General features: G+C 53.2%; 1 protein-coding gene across 3 annotated transcripts; it reads left to right on the top strand.

Annotated features, from left to right (window-relative positions):
* Positions 1 to 31: 31 nt before the first annotated feature.
* On the top strand, positions 32 to 16,579 carry xpo7 (exportin 7). 3 transcript variants are annotated; one of them, XM_086096677.1, is made up of 27 exons: positions 32 to 109; positions 2,494 to 2,640; positions 3,848 to 3,941; positions 4,404 to 4,636; positions 4,714 to 4,818; positions 5,573 to 5,738; positions 6,559 to 6,632; positions 6,694 to 6,813; positions 6,882 to 7,028; positions 7,945 to 8,117; positions 8,196 to 8,389; positions 8,463 to 8,568; positions 9,311 to 9,446; positions 9,550 to 9,623; positions 10,112 to 10,192; positions 10,902 to 10,965; positions 11,058 to 11,166; positions 11,675 to 11,781; positions 11,857 to 11,945; positions 12,039 to 12,146; positions 12,538 to 12,620; positions 13,263 to 13,477; positions 13,559 to 13,697; positions 14,455 to 14,612; positions 14,683 to 14,781; positions 14,862 to 14,989; positions 15,803 to 16,579. In XM_086096677.1, the coding sequence occupies exons 1-27, from the start codon at positions 77 to 79 to the stop codon at positions 15,894 to 15,896; spliced, it is 3,276 nt and encodes a 1,091-aa protein (XP_085952803.1). In that variant the 5' UTR covers positions 32 to 76; the 3' UTR covers positions 15,897 to 16,579. The 3 variants fall into 3 exon arrangements, with proteins under 3 accessions (XP_085952803.1, XP_085952802.1, XP_085952801.1); XM_086096676.1 differs by having other exon boundaries at positions 11,055 to 11,166; XM_086096675.1 differs by lacking the exon at positions 32 to 109 and adding an exon at positions 197 to 1,313 and having other exon boundaries at positions 11,055 to 11,166.
* The last annotated feature ends 48 nt before the right edge of the window (positions 16,580 to 16,627 follow it).

Below are 16,627 nucleotides of genomic sequence, written 5' to 3'. Positions count from 1 at the left end.
TGATGCCCGAGTCTGCCGGGCCGCCGCCGGGGGCGCTGTCGCGCGCTTGACTAGCCATAAGCGGAGCGAGAGGTGCATGAAATGGGGAAAAATGGCGGATCATGTGCAGGTGAGCGGGGGCTTGGCGTGTTTGCAACCGGCGCGCGCGACGGACGGACGGAGCCTCGAGGAGGCCGCGGGCGTCGCGACTCCGGCGAGGAAGTCGCGAGCGGACGGCGAAGGCTGGGCCCGCCGGAGCAGCGAAGGACACCGCCGCACTCTTCGGCCGTCCGAGCGAGCGAGCGAGACGAGCGAGCGCCCGCCAGCCCGCCACCGTTGCGTGGCCTGCTGTTACAACGCCGGGGCCGGCGGTTGGCTTCGCCGCGCGGGGTTTCGTCGTCCACCGGGCGGACGAAGGACGAGCGCCGAGCGCGTCCTTCGCGGACGAGCGTCGCCCGTTGTTTTAATCGCCGCTTCGGAAACAACAATGAAGGGCGACCGTGGCGGGCGGGCGACCGTGGCGGGCGGTCTGCTCGGCTAACCGGTCGTGCGCCTCTCGCTCCCTGGCCAGCCCTGGCCAGCCAGCGAGCGAACGAGCCACCGTCGCCCGGCGAACGCTCACAAACCACATCGGAAGGCGCCTCCGTTTGCCTCCTTTTCTTGTCCGGGACATTTTGCGGCGCATTCCGAGTCGCCAGCTAGCCATGCTAACGTTAGCATAAGCGGGAGACATCAACTCCTCCTCCCGCCCGATTGCAAAGAAGCCGCTTGTTATTGTCGTTTTTTGTGAGGTGGACAAATGGCCAAAAATGTTGGACTGTCGCTTGATTGCGCGTGAGCTCGAAACGAGTGCAAATGCTGCGTTTCCTGCCGTCTTGTTTATATTGGTTACTAAGCAGCGCCGTGCTGGCTACTTAGCCCGCTAGCGCTAGGTGGCTAAGCTAACCCGCAGCCACTGCTCCTTATTGCCACCGGACGCTCGATTCGGTCCAACCAGCCCGCGAAGAGCGCGCGCTCGTCGCGACAAATGTGTCCGGCGGCAGGCAATTCGGGGCTCGTGCGAGTGGACTTCGGCTCCGTAGACGCTCCACGTTGCTTTCAATGAACTTTGGCTGACGTTCGGCGCGCACGTCGCTCGCTCGCTCGCTGCGATTTGTTTGTTTGTTTTATTGATTTAGTTCTCTTACTGGTCTGAAACAACCGCGTGCTTCTCGATGAAGCCTCATCTGTAACTGCGACGCCGGAGCAGCCAGGACATGTCATGTTGCGTTAGCATTAGCATGCGTGCTAACGGAAGACTCAACATGAGCGGACGGGCTTCACTTCCGAAGCAGGTTGTTCGTACTTGCTTCGGCGTCGTTTCCCTTCCTGGGTTGTCGTCACATATTCAGGGCAACATTCACTCGCGCGAGCAAAATTTGGACCAAAACGTGAAGCCAAAACTTGAGCCGTCAATGAAAAGCGAGCTCACGTTATTTTTTTTGGTCTCATTTGAAGAATGTTTTACTGAAATGAAACGAGTACGTTTTTAGACACTACTCCACATTTTATATTAGCAACGACTAATACATTATCAAACGAATCGATATTTTTGTGTTCATCGGTTTAGCGCGATTGTTATTCACTTCAAATCGTACATGCCTTGGAATTTCGGCCCCTCGACAGTCAATATTCTCCCATTTCTGTCATCTGACATGAAAGTAGACTAATCATCTTTGCACAGAATCCAAGTAAAAACAATTGCTTTTACTTTGGAAAACAATTGTCATCAGTTTGCCAATTTTTGGATCAAGCCAGAAACGAGATGAGGCGCAGATTTCCCAAGATTTGAGCAGTTTGAAGTGAAACAAAGTCTGGCATCGATGAACAAAATTGCTGTCAATTGACTTTGTAATCAGGGTTGGGGAATCCAGAAAGTCGAACCCCTGCCACAGCTGGATTTAGCCACAGGTGCGTCTACTTAATTAACAGGTAAAGGAGCTCGTAAAAGCACCTGTGGCTCAAGTCAAGCGGTTTCGGGGTCTGTTCTTTCTGGACCCGAGTCCCCCAACCCCGTTGATAATTGATGATGAATTATTGACAAATTGCTTGAAGATTTGAATCTAATAACATTTTTGAGCTGGACTTCTCTCGATATTGTTGACGTCTTTTTAGCTGCTGCGTGTTCAATTATCCGGCAGAATCGGAGACTGAAACTCGCCACTTGATCACCAAAATGCATCTCGTCTTGTTGAAAAGAAGCAAAATGAGGCCAATAGTTGAAGTTTGGTGAAAATGTTCAGACTGAATAAACTTAAGCACAGTTTTCACAACAGGACAGGAAGGCGACATTTTGAGCACAGACAAAAAAAAAACAACACAAAATTCGTTGTCGCGGAGACTCCGCAGAAACTCGCCACATCCATCGGCAATCGTTTGAACGTGACGTGGTCGCCGGCCCGATCCCGCGTGTGTGCGTGCGTGCGATTGCGCCAATGTGTTTTGGGCTGATAAGCGCCGCCTGTGTCGCCGCAGGGCCTCGCCCAGCTGGAGATCCTGTGCAAGCAGCTGTACGAGACGGCCGACACGGCCGTGCGCCTCCAAGCCGAGAAAGCCTTGGTGGAGTTCACCAACGGTCCCGACTGCCTCAGCAAGTGTCAGCTGCTGCTCGAGAGAGGAAGCGTGAGTCGCAAACGCTTGCACCTGCACCCGAACATCAAAGCAACCTCAGCGTCTGTGCCCGCGCCGAGACCGAGACCGGCTTGAGACTCGGATAAGCCCAAGACGGGGAGTAGACCGAGACCCCGGACAAACCCGAAATCAAACTCGACCGAGCTCCAGACGACTGTAGACCAAGACTTAAAGACGGCCTTGAGACCAAGACTCAGACTAGACCCAAGACCTCGATAAGCTTGAAATGAGACGAGTCAGAGACTGGACGAGCGGGGAACGAGTCGCGCCCAAAAGGGGTCTGGGCCGGGCAGGCTACAAATTGAATTTGTTGCATGAATCCCGTTGGCGCAGCTTTGGTGCTTCTCTCACCCGCGCTTAGAAAATCAACCAAGCGCAACGCGATGAACACGAAATGGACCGAAGGCCGCGACTCATCGGGATGTTCGATAGCACTGATTTTCAGGAACGTTAACGCGCCAAGACTCAGCAATGCCGAGCTCCTACTTTTGATACTCGATCAAGTTTTATTTGACGTCTTGAACGACCTTCGTCTCTGACGCAGATGACGATTGGTTCGCCAAAGTGCCGCAGTCGAGCGGCGACAAATGCTGAGGAGGACTGACTTAATGTCTGTTTTAGTTTTTTATCTGAACTCATTCACTCCCATCCATTTTCACCGAAGCAACCCCCTTTGCTCCCGGCTGCTTGACTGGATTTGGACGGATTTTGCAAGTTCCACAGAATATTGTGTTCTATTGCTTTAAAAACGGGGAACCTACCAAAAGAAAGATTAGTGTCTCTTTTTTCATCAGGCAAATAAAAGGAGTATGTTTCTATCTGTTTTTGGTTTTGCAGCAATTAGCATTAGCATATAGCTACGTTTCATCATTATTCAGAAATCTGTTTAAAACGGTGAGGAAAATAACTTGTTGCAACACGGCCGATCTCTTCTACTCCGCTGCCACCTGCTGGCTGTCTTTGTAATAACTACCATTCTTAAAGCGTCCTCTTCTGTTCAGAGGCTGCATCAAAGCCTTCTGCATGCTCTAGCATAAACAACGTCTAAATACGTCTTTGGGAGCCTGGTCATAGTTGCCATGGAACGTATCCGCACGTTTTTGGGAGCAAATGAGTTGCGCATCGGTGGCTTAAACGTGTACTCGGTATCCGCGACGGAATCCTGTGCCGTGACGCGCATCGTTTTGTGTGTCCGCAGTCGTCGTACTCGCAGCTGCTGGCGGCCACCTGCCTGTCCAAGCTGGTGTCCAGGACCAGCAACCCACTTCCCCTTGAGCAACGCATCGACATCCGTGAGTGCCATTTTGTTACGCAATCCAAAAGGCCGACCTTCCCGTTCCATGTCGGCGTTTTAGCGCGGTTTCCGCCGGTTGTGCCCAAAAAGTACTGCAACTTTTCACACTTGGACATTCAAAAGCTTGCACAAGGTCACATGAAGGTCACATGAAGGTCACCTGCAAAGGTTTGAATGCATTTTAGGCTGGTTGGGAAATTTCACCTGAAAGCCAAATATCACAACGCTTTTGTGAGTCGTGTGAAAAGTCCATTGACGTGAAAAGGAGGACGCTGAAAAAGCTCGCGTCCATTTTGGCGGCCCAAAAAGAGTTGAAAAGAGCCAACTGGGCAAAAAACGCTCTTCCGCAGCGGAACGGCGCCCTTTGGGATTGTGCTCGTTGATGTGAAGTCGGGTGCGCTGTGTGGATTGTGGGCGGGTCGTGAAGCCGAGCGTTGCTGAGGTGCGCCTGCGCCGACAGGGAACTACGTGCTGAACTATTTGGCCACGCGGCCCAAGCTGGCCGCCTTCGTGACGCAGGCGCTCATCCAGCTGTACGCCCGCATCACCAAGCTGGGCTGGTTCGACTCGCAGAAGGACGACTACGTCTTCCGCAACGTCATCGCCGACGTCACGCGCTTCCTGCAGGACAGCGTGGAGCACTGCATCATCGGCGTCACCATCCTGTCGCAGCTCACCAACGAGATCAACCAGGTGGGCGGGACGACCGTGCCGCCGCCGCCGTTGCCGCCGCCGTTGCCGCCGTCGTCTCATTGTGTCTCTGTGGCCAGGCGGACACGACGCACCCGCTGACCAAACACAGGAAGATCGCCTCGTCCTTCAGGGACTCGTCCCTCTTTGACATCTTCACGCTCTCCTGCAACCTCCTCAAACAGGTCGGTCGCCGCCGCTCGCCGCTCGCCGCTCGCCGCTCGCCCATGTCGTGCCAATGGACGACAGGCAGGCTGGGAGACAAAACGCAATATTACCTATTCGAGATGCAAAAAAAAAAAATCGCTTTATGCTGTCATAGTTACAGGACGTAATCGGATTACAGACAGGATTACATTTTTTAATTGAAGACAACTCCTTTTTTTGAATTGGAATTTTTATTTGGAATATTTCAACATTTTCAGTACATGAATAAGGGAGAATAATTAACCAAAGAAAAGAAAAATCAGGCAATAGAAAAGAAAACAATGAATATTCGAAAAGGAGTGAGAAGAAGTCAAACGTCTTTAGTCCCACCCCTTTTCTTTAAGCGAATATCATAACTTCGGTCCTTCTCAAGATGCGAATGAACACACGTCACCGTCCCACTTCGAAATCGACGACTTCAGTCTATTTATGTAACAATGTCGGAACGTTTTGAAAACGTTGAAGCTAGCGAAAGTCGTTCCCGTCACAGGATGAAATGCGTCTGTCGTCTTCCCTCCGTAAAAGTGGGAGGCGGCCCACGTTGGCCAAAGCGGCCCACGTTGGCGGCGTTGGCTCGACCTGCCGTTGAACATCCTCACAAATGTATTTTTCGTCATCTCCATTTGAAAAGTTGCCGCCATATGGTTGTACTCGGGTTGGGTTTCTGTCCCGTGGCGACGGATGGCGCCGCGGGATTTCCAGAAGGTTGCGTGTTTTGTTTTCCCGCGCCAGGCGTCCGGCAAGAACCTGAACCTGAACGACGAGTCGCAGCACGGCCTGCTGATGCAACTGCTCAAGCTGAGCTACAACTGCCTCAACTACGACTTCATCGGGACGTCCACCGACGAGTCGTCGGACGACCTTTGCACCGTGCAGATCCCCACGTCCTGGCGCTCAGGTAGCCTCGTCTTCTGTGGCGTCCTGGCGCTCGGGTAGCCTCGTCTTCTGTGGCGTCCTGGCGCTCAGGTAGCCTCGTCTTCTGTGGCGTCCTGGCGTCTTCTGTGGCGTCCTGGTGCTCGGGTAGCCTCGTCTTCTGCCGCTCAGATAGCCTCGTCTTCTGTGGCGTCCTGGCGTCTTCTGTGGCCAATCGCAATCGCAGCTTTTAAAGCGGGAAACAACATTCACAATTTTGAACCAAAGCCAAAATTGAATCGGCGGTGCAATCGCACGAAACTCATTTGAAAAACTTTGCTCCAACAAGGGATCGTAAAATATCGACACACAATTGACTTTGGATTATTATCGGGTTTGTGCGGCTCATGAAAAGTCATGAAATGCGATTGGCCTCGCGTGGCATGAAGACGAGTTCCAATAGAAAACGGAGCGCCATTCAAAGTTGTTGATGCTCGATTGTGCGTGCGTGTGAAACGCTAATGCCCCCAAGTGGCAGAAAAGGACAAGTCTGACCCGCACTCCGTTTAACCGGTTTGCTGTAACTGATTTCAAAGTTGCAACCGCGTTTGTATTTCGTCGCCATATTTGTTGACTCGTTAACAAGCGTATTGGAAACGTGCCAAAGGTATTTGATTGCACATTTACGACAGGTGTAATGACGAGTTACGATTTCGGATTGAAAGTCGTATTGACTGACAGCACGCGTGCGCAATGTGACGTGAGCATGAAATGAAAGTTGCATTCAATTGGGTTCGTCGGTACCGGCAGGAATTTGTTTGCGTTTTTGTCTTGTTTTTTGCCAACTGCTGATTTTTCTGCCGCAGCCTTCCTGGATTCTTCCACCCTGCAGCTCTTCTTCAACCTGTATCATTCCATCCCGCCTTCTCTCTCCCCGCTGGTGAGTGTTACGGTCGGCGCCGGCCCGCCGGGCGCCGTTGACCCGCTCGGTTTGCGCGCAGGTGCTGTCGTGTCTGGTCCAGATCGCGTCCGTCAGGAGGTCCCTCTTCAACAATGCCGAGAGAGCCAAGTTCCTGTCGCACCTGGTGGACGGCGTCAAGAGGATCCTGGCCAACCCGCAGGTCAGTCGGGAGGAAGGGTGGTGGGGGGGGCGGGCTAACCCTAACCCTAACCTAACCCACCTGCGCAGTGTCTGCCGGACCCCAACAACTACCACGAGTTCTGCCGGCTGCTGGCGCGGCTGAAGAGCAACTACCAGCTTGGCGAGCTGGTCAAGGTGGACAACTACCCCGAAGTCATCCGCCTCATCGCCAACTTCACCGTCACCAGCCTGCAGGTGAGCCGGCCGCAGCACACCTGCCGAGCTTGACCTTTGACCACGGCGGCGGGCGCATATCATCATCCTTATTGGCCAAATATGTTAAAACATGCAAAGATTTGGTCTTAACAAGCGACCGCCGCAAACAGACGCGACACGCGAGAGTCGAGAACGTGATTTGAAAAGTGGCGTGAAGTCGCGGGCGCGTCGGCACTCTTTGAACAACTGCGGCGTGCCGACGTCCAATCAAAGCGTTGATGAGCGTTTGAAGGGCTTCGCCTTCTTCTCGATTGCGGCAGATGTCCGTCAAAAAGCCGCAATTCCGTATTGACGTCGGCAAAACGGAAAATGCGAAGCTCAGAAGGCGCAAGTTGAGCGTCCTCGTTGTCGTTGGCGTCGCTTTGCCAAATGTCAAGTTTGCCAGATTGCCGTCATTTCTCGCCAAGTATGAAGACGAACGTTAGGACTGGGTTGAACGATTAGCGCTGCGGTTCCCAACCGCCGTCGGCCATTTTGGACCAACTGAAAGAAGAAAAATCTTGCAGCTTGTTTATGATCTGAGGTTGAAAAATATTTTGTTGAAACTGTGACGCAACATGCTAACGATCTGTCGCGTAAAGGAGTTAAAAAAAAAAGTTTGGCAAACCGGAGGCTGAGACAAAGTAGTCGATGAGCTCTTGATTAAAAAATGGCCGAGCAATTTGTAAAGTGTTGTTTGCAACGTGGGAAAGTCGATGGCCGAGATGAAAAATGCGCATTTCCGACCACGGGCGATCGACGCACACCAGGCCCGCTCGCCGCTGGTATTGGGGGGGATTTGCGACCAATCACTTGGCGGAAAGAGCGGTCGCTCCAAAGTTTCCATAAGGTGCGAAAAGTGTCCGTGGCGGCGTTTTGAAAACCTGCCGGCGGTCACGCCGTCTTGTGCTTTCAGCACTGGGAGTTCGCGCCCAACAGCGTCCATTACCTGCTGAGCTTGTGGCAGCGGCTGGCGGCGTCGGTGCCGTACGTCAAGGCCACCGAGCCGCACCTGCTGGAGACGTACACCCCCGAGGTCACCAAGGCCTACATCACCTCGCGCCTGGAGTCGGTCCACGTCATCCTCAGGTTTGGAAAGGCAGCATGAGTGGCTTGCGAGCGGCCTTCGGTCAACGGGTCCGGCGCCCGCCCGCTTGTGTGCCGCAGGGACGGCCTGGAGGACCCGCTGGACGACGCGGGGCTGGTTCAGCAGCAGCTGGATCAGCTGTCCACCATCGGGAGGTGCGAGTACGAGAAGACGTGCGCCCTGCTGGTGCAGCTCTTTGACCAGGCGGCGCAGAGCTACCAGGAACTGCTGCAGTCCACCAACTCGGGCGCCGTCGACGTCACCGTGCAGGAGGGTGCGTGGCGGGCAAGCGGCGCCGGGTTCGGCTTACCCTGCTGACGCGCGCTCATAACCCCTCCCCCCGGCAGGTCGCCTGACGTGGTTGGTCTACATCATCGGGGCGGTCATCGGCGGCCGCGTGTCCTTCGCCAGCACCGACGAGCAGGACGCCATGGACGGCGAGCTCGTCTGCCGGTACGCCGCTCGCCGCCGCGTCCCTCTTTTTCACATCTTGATGCTTTCTTCACACACTTTTCCTCTCATCACCATCCACACTTTTTTTTTTCTCTGAATTTCCAAAAAATGCGCAAATCAAAAAGCCGTTTGAAAAAGGGCCCCAAATTGGCCCAAAGGTTTTGACACACTTTGAAGCCAATCGAAAGAAGGAAAATGGCAATCGAGGAAACAACCGCCGGCGGACCCGACCGGAGACACGTGGCGCGTTTTGTCACGCGTACGTTTGAGGGCGACCACCAAACTGAAATCAAGTTCATCAAAGAAGCGAATATTCGAGATGGAAATGTCTGGTGGATCCCATCAGTTAGGGGTGTGTAGCGCCACCTACAGCGGCGGAGTCCCGCCCAATGTTGGCAGAAGAACAACAGATGCCAAATGGCCACAAGTCGCATGTCCGTTTCCGTTTTGCGCATTTTCAGTACATTGGCATAAAAAGAAATGGGATGGAAGCCTATTTTCTTTCTTTGACCTTCTCATCTTTTCTTTTTTCTTTTTTCTTCTTCATCTTTTTCATGTTTCATTCTTCGTCACGTTCTTTCTCATTCTTCCTTTTTGTTCTTTTGATCTCGCTCTCTCCTTTTTCCCGCCGTCTTCACCGTTTCTTCCGTGTGCTCGCGGCCGCTTCCTTTTTGCGTTTGGCTGCTGCCGCCCGGCGATGTTGGCGAGCGCCGCCCACCGTGCTTGTGCTTGCGCCGTCCAGGGTTCTGCAGCTGATGAACCTGACGGACTCGCGGCTGGCGCAGGCGGGCAACGAGAGGCTGGAGCTCGCCATGCTCAGCTTCTTCGAGCAGTTCCGCAAGATCTACATCGGCGACCAGGTGCAGAAGTCGTCCAAGGTGAGCGGGGAATCCTCGCCGTCTTCATCTTTCGCGCTTGCCGGCGTCGGGTCGGACTGGATTGAGCGCCAAACGTGAACTTGAGCTTTGCGTCCGATTGCAGCTGTATCGCCGCCTGTCGGAGGTGCTGGGCCTGAACGACGAGACGATGGTGCTGAGCGTCTTCATCGGCAAAATGTGAGTGGCGGCGACGTCGTCTACTTTTCTGCACAAGCGGCGCCCTGATGGGCCCGTTCCCACGGCAAAGCGGCGCACGTGCTTGAATGCCTCTCATTACCCCGCAGCCAATGAGAGAGCAGCACGTGCGCTTTCCCGCGGCAAACCGAACAAACCCCGTTTTCGTCAATCTTCCACAATAAAAGAGGAATTCATTCTTTGTGCAATTTCTGCGCTGTCCGTTTGAAATCGGGCCTCGTTTTGGGCAAATTGGACAGAATAAAAAAATAATCATCTGATTGAGCAATTAAAAAAATGAGCTGACAAAAACAAAACGACAAAAGCCGATTTTCCACTTCTTCATATTTGTGCTTTTTCTGCGTCTTTTACTTCTTCTACTCCTTGTTGTACCGAATGTCATGAATTCCTAACTCATACTACTGATGATGATGATGATGATGATGATGATGATGATGATGATGATGATGATGGCGGTGACCTGCCTGCAGCATCACCAACTTGAAGTACTGGGGTCAGTGCGAGCCCATCACCGCCAAGACCCTGCAGCTCCTCAACGACCTCTCTTTGGGATATCCTTTTGGGCGCGTCACCTCGCCCCCACCCTTTTGGGCACGTCACCTCGCCCCCACCCTTTTGGCCGCGTCGCCTCGCCCCCACCCTTTTGGGCGTCTCGTCGCCACGCAAAGCCGGTCCGCGACGTGCAACCGTTCATCGACGTGCAACGGCTTTTTTTGACGAATGAATCCACAATTGAATGGACTATTTTGATCAAGCGAGGGCTACAAGAATTCATCAATTGATCGACAAGTAATCGATAATCAATACGATTCATCTCTTCTGATGATCAATTCGTCATTGCAAGCTTAGTTGAACATGGTTCGATTTCTCTTAACGTCCAGGAACACCTTTCGGCGGCGTTTTGAAAACGGACGCTGATCAACATCTTGGCCCAATTTCTGACTTGCGTTGTGGAACGAACCACTCGTTTGAAATCGTTTTTGGAATAAGACATAATTGACCCGTGAATGGTTTCAGCCCTAATCAAAATACGTTTTTTCTCGTGGCTTCTCTCGTCGACAACGCAAGAACGGCGGGGAGCTACTTTTCCAAAAAGTGTGCGTTTTGCCCTTTGAAGCGTCTTGTGGCTAAAACTGACGACGGTTTTTGTTCCTTGCGTGAGAAAAGCCAAAGTTGTCGCATTGTTTTTTTTGTACAAATCGAGGGAAAGATTTGCGTTGTAATGTTGAGGTGCACGTTTGCCTTGACGGCCTCGCGCACGTACAGCAGCGTCCGCAAGTTGGTGAAGCTGAGCGCCGTGCAGTTCATGCTCAACAATCACACCGTGAGTATTTGCCGCCGCCGCCGCCGCCTCCTCGCCGCCGCCGCCTTTTTGGCGCCGCCAACAATGGCTGTCTGCTTGTGGTTTGCCAGCAGAGCGAGCACTTCTCCTTCCTGGGTGTCAACAACCAGTCCAACCTGAGCGACATGAGGTGCCGCACCACCTTCTACACCGCGCTGGGGCGCCTCCTCATGGTCGATCTTGGTAAGCGCCGCCGGGCTGGGACGTTTGTTTTGCTTCGACTCGGTGACAACGAGCAGCACTTTGGCACTTCCGATCGCAAGCAAACGAGTTAGCTTGATGCTAACGTGAATGGGAAATGCCACGGACATGCTGCCATTGCTTTGCCGCTCCCACCCTGCGGAACGCCCTTGCGGACAACCTCGGGGCTCCCCAGACTGCTGATGGTTGTCAAAATGGACATTTTAATGTATGAACTTGTTTGACCCGTCTGAGATTTTCTTCTTGTAACATGTTTATTATTTATTATTGTAGCGCTTTGGAGAACGGGCCGCCATGTTGTCTCCTCCGCGCTCTCGTATGTCGGTCCGCCTCTCTTGTCGATAAGCAACGCGTGCGGGAAGTCCTCTCGCGCGGTCGGTCACATTTTGGACCTTGGTGAAAATGCGGCCCAAAGTATTGGCGGTCGCGAGGACTATTTGGCGTGTCAGGTGTGTTGATGGGCGAACGCTGACGAGGCGCGTTGCTGCAGGTGAGGACGAGGAGCAGTTCGAGCAGTTCATGCTGCCGCTGACGGTGGCCTTCGAGGCGGTGGCCCAGATGTTGAGCACCAACACCTTCAACGAGCAGGAGGCCAAGGTGTTGCACGCAGCAGGTCAGCTTAAGTGTCAGCGGTCCTCGCACCTCCTAGACCTGTTGGACTTTTTCTTGCAGAGGACTCTGGTGGGCCTGGTCCGAGACTTGCGCGGGATCGCCTTCGCCTTCAACGCCAAGACCAGCTTCATGATGCTCTTCGACTGGATGTATTCTTTGCAAGGGTTTCTTAGCTTAGCTTAGCTTAGCTTAGCTTAGCTTAGCCGCAGCGCGCTGTGATGATCCTTGACGGGCGTGGCCAGGTACCCGGCCTACATGCCCATCCTGCAGCGGGCCATCGAGCTGTGGTACCACGACCCGGCGTGCACCACGCCCGTGCTCAAGCTCATGGCCGAGCTCGTCCACAACAGGTGCGTGCGTGCGTGCGTGCGTGCGTGTTGATATCGTGCGCTTTCAGATTCTTCAGCGTTTGTTGATATCGTAACCTGCCTTGATTGTAGAAACGATTCCAAATGTCATTTTTTCTCAAAAGACAAAAAGTATTTTGTTCACTTCAAAACAAGCAGCAAGTTTGCCAAGTAGAATCCTGAAAAGCTGTTTTTTTTTTCCAAATAAAAAAAATGATGAGAAGTGAAAAAGTTTGTCATCTAAAACAATTTGTTGTTAAAGGCTGGCTTGTGATTGGCTAAAACAAAAGTGTGCAGGCGGCCCAAACGATGGCGTCGGAGCCGCAGCGTCTTCGGCGTGGCGACGACTTGTCTCCGTTTTGTGGTGTGAAATGTGCGTGACCTTGCGTTGCAGGTCGCAGCGGCTGCAGTTTGACGTGTCGTCGCCCAACGGCATCCTGCTCTTCCGAGAGACCAGCAAGATGATCACAACCTACGGTGAGGGTTCGATTTGGAAATGTTGTATTTGGAGGTGACGAGCAAGCAGGGCGCAATTGTGATTGGCTGCTTGCACCGTCGAGTCAGCCACTTGCAGTTTTCCAATGTGTGCAACGTTTGCAACCGATTGATGTGCATTGTTCTTATAAAGGACAAAAAAAATGTTGTACATGTTGGAGGTGCCAGCTTGTACTAGTTGGCCCCAAGGACGCCATGAGTAGCCCACCCATGGCTCTGATTTTCAAATGGGATGGGACACTGTGACCTACGAAGACAACATGAATGTCTTTGTTCAAATCGTTTTAAAGGGGAAGTCAACCCAAGACCAAATTCTTGCCAACAAAGTGTTGTTTGCAGCCCCGCCGGCGTAAATGCGGAATTGTGGCGAATCGTATAAACCGTCGTTGGTGGAATCCGAGTTGAGCAGCAAAATGCAGCACTTGTTGATCCGGATCGGAAGGCGGGCATTTTTGAAGAGATGACGTCACACTTTTGATGGGCGACGACCAATCACAGCTCAGTGATTGGTCGTCGCGATTGTCATCTTCAGTGGACAGAAAGTGTCAAAATGGCCGCCGTGGCATTCTTTCCACAAATGTCCTATTTTGAGGTCCCGCACCGCCTGCTGCGTTTCTGTCGCAGGCAACCGCATCCTGACGCTGGGCGACGTGCCGAAGGATCGCACGTACGGCGTCAAGCTGAAGGGCGTGAGCGTGTGCTTCGCCATGCTGAAGGCGGTGCTGAGCGGCAACTACGTCAACTTTGGCGTCTTCCGGCTGTACGGCGACGACGCCTTGGACAACGCCCTGCAGACCTTCATCAAGCTGCTGCTGTCCATCCCTCACAGCGACCTGCTGGTGCGTGCGTGCGCGGGCGCGGGTCGGTGCGGGCGCCGCCTCCTCCTTGTCTGGTTGTGACTCCTCCCCCTCCCCCCGCAGGACTACCCCAAACTCAGCCAGTCCTTCTACTCGCTGCTGGAGGTCCTCACGCAGGACCACATGAACTTCATCGCCAGCCTGGAGCCTCACATGGTCATGTACATCCTCTCGTCCATTTCCGAAGGCCTCACCGCGCTCGGTACGTACGCGCTCCGCTCGCCTTGCGCGACCTGCAACTTGACCTTTGTTTCGACTGCGGACGGACTCGCCACAATTACTTGGCTCATGCATGAAGATATTATTGTTTCCGTCGATTAAAAAAAAAATCCATTTAATCATTAACAAAGGACCCCCCCAAAAAAAACGTTGATGTCATTTTCAGTCGCCCGCAAGAGACAAAAACGTTTCCATTGGGCGTGAACATGATGACGTCATCGTTTTCATTCCAAACTGAAAATAATGACAACGTGACTTGAAAATAAATCAATGGTGTCGAGTTCAGGCGGGAACTTTGAGCAGTTGTTTGACCTCGAACGCTCGCTCTGCTCATAACAAGCGGGAGACGCACGTTCGCAGCGCGGAAGAAGGTCTAATCTATTGAAAATAGAAAACGTGTGACCTGATGGTCTTCAGCCGGATGAGCGGGCCAGAGTGCAAATGCGTCGGAAGGCGCCGAGCCGGGACGTCGCAGCCGTAGCCAATCATTGAGAGGTCTCGTGTAACGACCCCCCCCCCCTCCCCCCAACTAAAATTGAGCTTTTGACAAACATTGGTGACAACGTTTAGTCGAACCATGCAATTTGTTGCATTTTGCCTGACATCAGTTTGAATTGCAAAGAAAATGGAGTCGCGAATCTCAAGCGTTCCATCAACAAGCGAGCGCTTCACCTTCCCGTCCATGTTGTCCGGTGCAAGTTCCTCGTGACGTTTGTGTGTGCGTGTGTGTGCGTGCGCAGACACCATGGTGTGCACGGGCTGCTGTTCCAGCCTGGACCACATGGTGACGTATCTTTTCAAGCAACTGTCGCGCTCCACCAAGAAGCGGGCCACGCCCATGGCCACCGACGAGCGCTTCCTGCACATCATGCAGCAGCACCCCGAGATGATCCAGCAGGTGAAGCAGCGAAGCGCCGCAAAATGGCGGCCAAGCGCCGGCCGTGCTGAAGCTTCCTTGCTTTGTGCAGATGCTGTCCACGGTGCTGAACATCATCATCTTCGAGGACTGCCGCAACCAGTGGTCCATGTCGCGTCCGCTGCTGGGCCTCATCCTGCTCAACGAGAAGGTAAGCGGTCACGTCTGGCGCGGGCGGGCCGGCGCGGGCGGGACGGCGCCGGCGCTGACGAGACGGCGTGTGCGTTGCAGTACTTCGCCGACGTCCGCAACAGCATCGTCAACAGCCAGCCTCCCGAGAAGCAGCAGGCCATGCACCTGTGCTTCGAGAACCTCATGGAAGGAATCGAACGCAACCTGCTCACCAAGAACAGAGACAGGTGAGACGCCTTCCGCGCTTTCGCCTCGTGGCGGTCGCACGCACGATTGGAGACAAAGAAAGGAAGCATTTCGTCCCCTTTGAATGTCGACTTTCTTTCCAGCGCAAATGTCAGCGTGGAGAACGACCGTGAACTTTTCAAACCTTTCCAACCCAAGCGGAGATCGCTCGTCTCACTTTTGTTGCGTCATCGCGCAAAACGCATTTGAATGCTTTTGCTCCAATAATCCAACGGAACACAATTCACTTTGGATTATTGGCGGCGAAAAACATGACGAAAAGTCATCAAATGCAATGTGGACCCGCCCGCGTTCAAAACAACAAAAGCGAGAGCACCACCAGTCGCTTTGTCCCAAATATCCATTGAGAAATGTCCAACATGAAACCATAATGCCACCAAGTCTGACTCAATGTTTGGCACTTTTAACTGTAACTTGATGAATTGCGAAAACGACGTTAACGATACAATCGCTTATTTGCTCACGTTGATGTTCATTAAGTATGAAAAGTTGAACAAGATATTTTGCCACACGAGCTGAGATTTGTTCACGGAAAATTACAATTCATCTGACAGCTTTAATATATCGTTTCAAGTTGATCTTTGAAAGTCGGTGACATCACGTGAAGGCGGGAAAGAAAGTTAACGAGTTGATCTTGACAAGAATGAGCCCACCAAAAAAAAAGGTTCTTCTCGCTGGCGCGGTCGGCCCAGCGAAGCGCGTGACATGCGCGCGCGCCTGTTAGCATTCTGTCATTGCTCGCCTGCTAGCCTAGCGTGCCGTCTGTCGCTAACGGCGTGTCCGTGCTGGCGCAGGTTCACGCAGAACCTGTCGGTGTTCCGGCGGGAGGTGAACGACAGCATGAAGAATTCCACGTGCGGCGTCAACAGCAACGACATGATGAGCTGACATTCCACGCCGACGCCACCGGACCGCGGCCCCGCCCCCGCCCGACACCTTTGGCCAATCGGCATCCGCCCCACCCCCTCCTTGTTGATATGAGCATATATAAATATATATACAGATCTATTTTAACGGTGGGTGGGGGCGGGGCCCGGCATGGAGGGGGCGGGCCTTGTATAGAAGACGACAAAGTCGAGTGTACATTTTGTTTGCTAACGTTTTCAAGGATGTTTATATGATGTCGATGGGACGATTTTGCTTTTTGCGCCAGGAAAGAAAACGACAAACAAAAGCGAGTGCTCCCAATTTGTAAATAGTCTTCGGAAGGCACGTCCACTTTGCACTCCTACAAACAATGTGGAAACACAAAACAAGATTGGGCAGAGGTCAGGCGGGGTCATCCGGGGTCATCCGGGCATCCTTCCTTTCCCGAAGATGGGACGGATGCGCCCGCCGCCGCCTGAGACTGCTTCTTCCAACTTTTTGTTTACTTTCTGGATTTCTGGGACCAGGTTGTGGTCCTTGTTGGTGTGTGTGTGTGTGTGTGTGTGTCACGGTGCTGTGTGGAACACTGGCGCCCCCCGGAGGCGCGGAGGCCTGCGTCCACTTTCCGGTTTGTGACTGACTGACGTGAATGTGGAGTAGCTGCCGTGTCGTGACTGCAAATAAAGTTGATCCTTTTTACAAGACGCCGGCGACTCGTGCGCTTCTTCAAGCCGCGCGCAAACCGCTCGCCC

This window comes from Leptonotus elevatus, chromosome 15 (genome assembly GCF_054856555.1).
Source record: "Leptonotus elevatus isolate MCC_2025b chromosome 15, RoL_Lele_1.0, whole genome shotgun sequence".
Taxonomy (NCBI): domain Eukaryota; kingdom Metazoa; phylum Chordata; class Actinopteri; order Syngnathiformes; family Syngnathidae; genus Leptonotus; species Leptonotus elevatus.
Note: the sequence above shows the minus strand (reverse complement) of the source record. Positions and strands in the feature narration are given on the sequence as shown.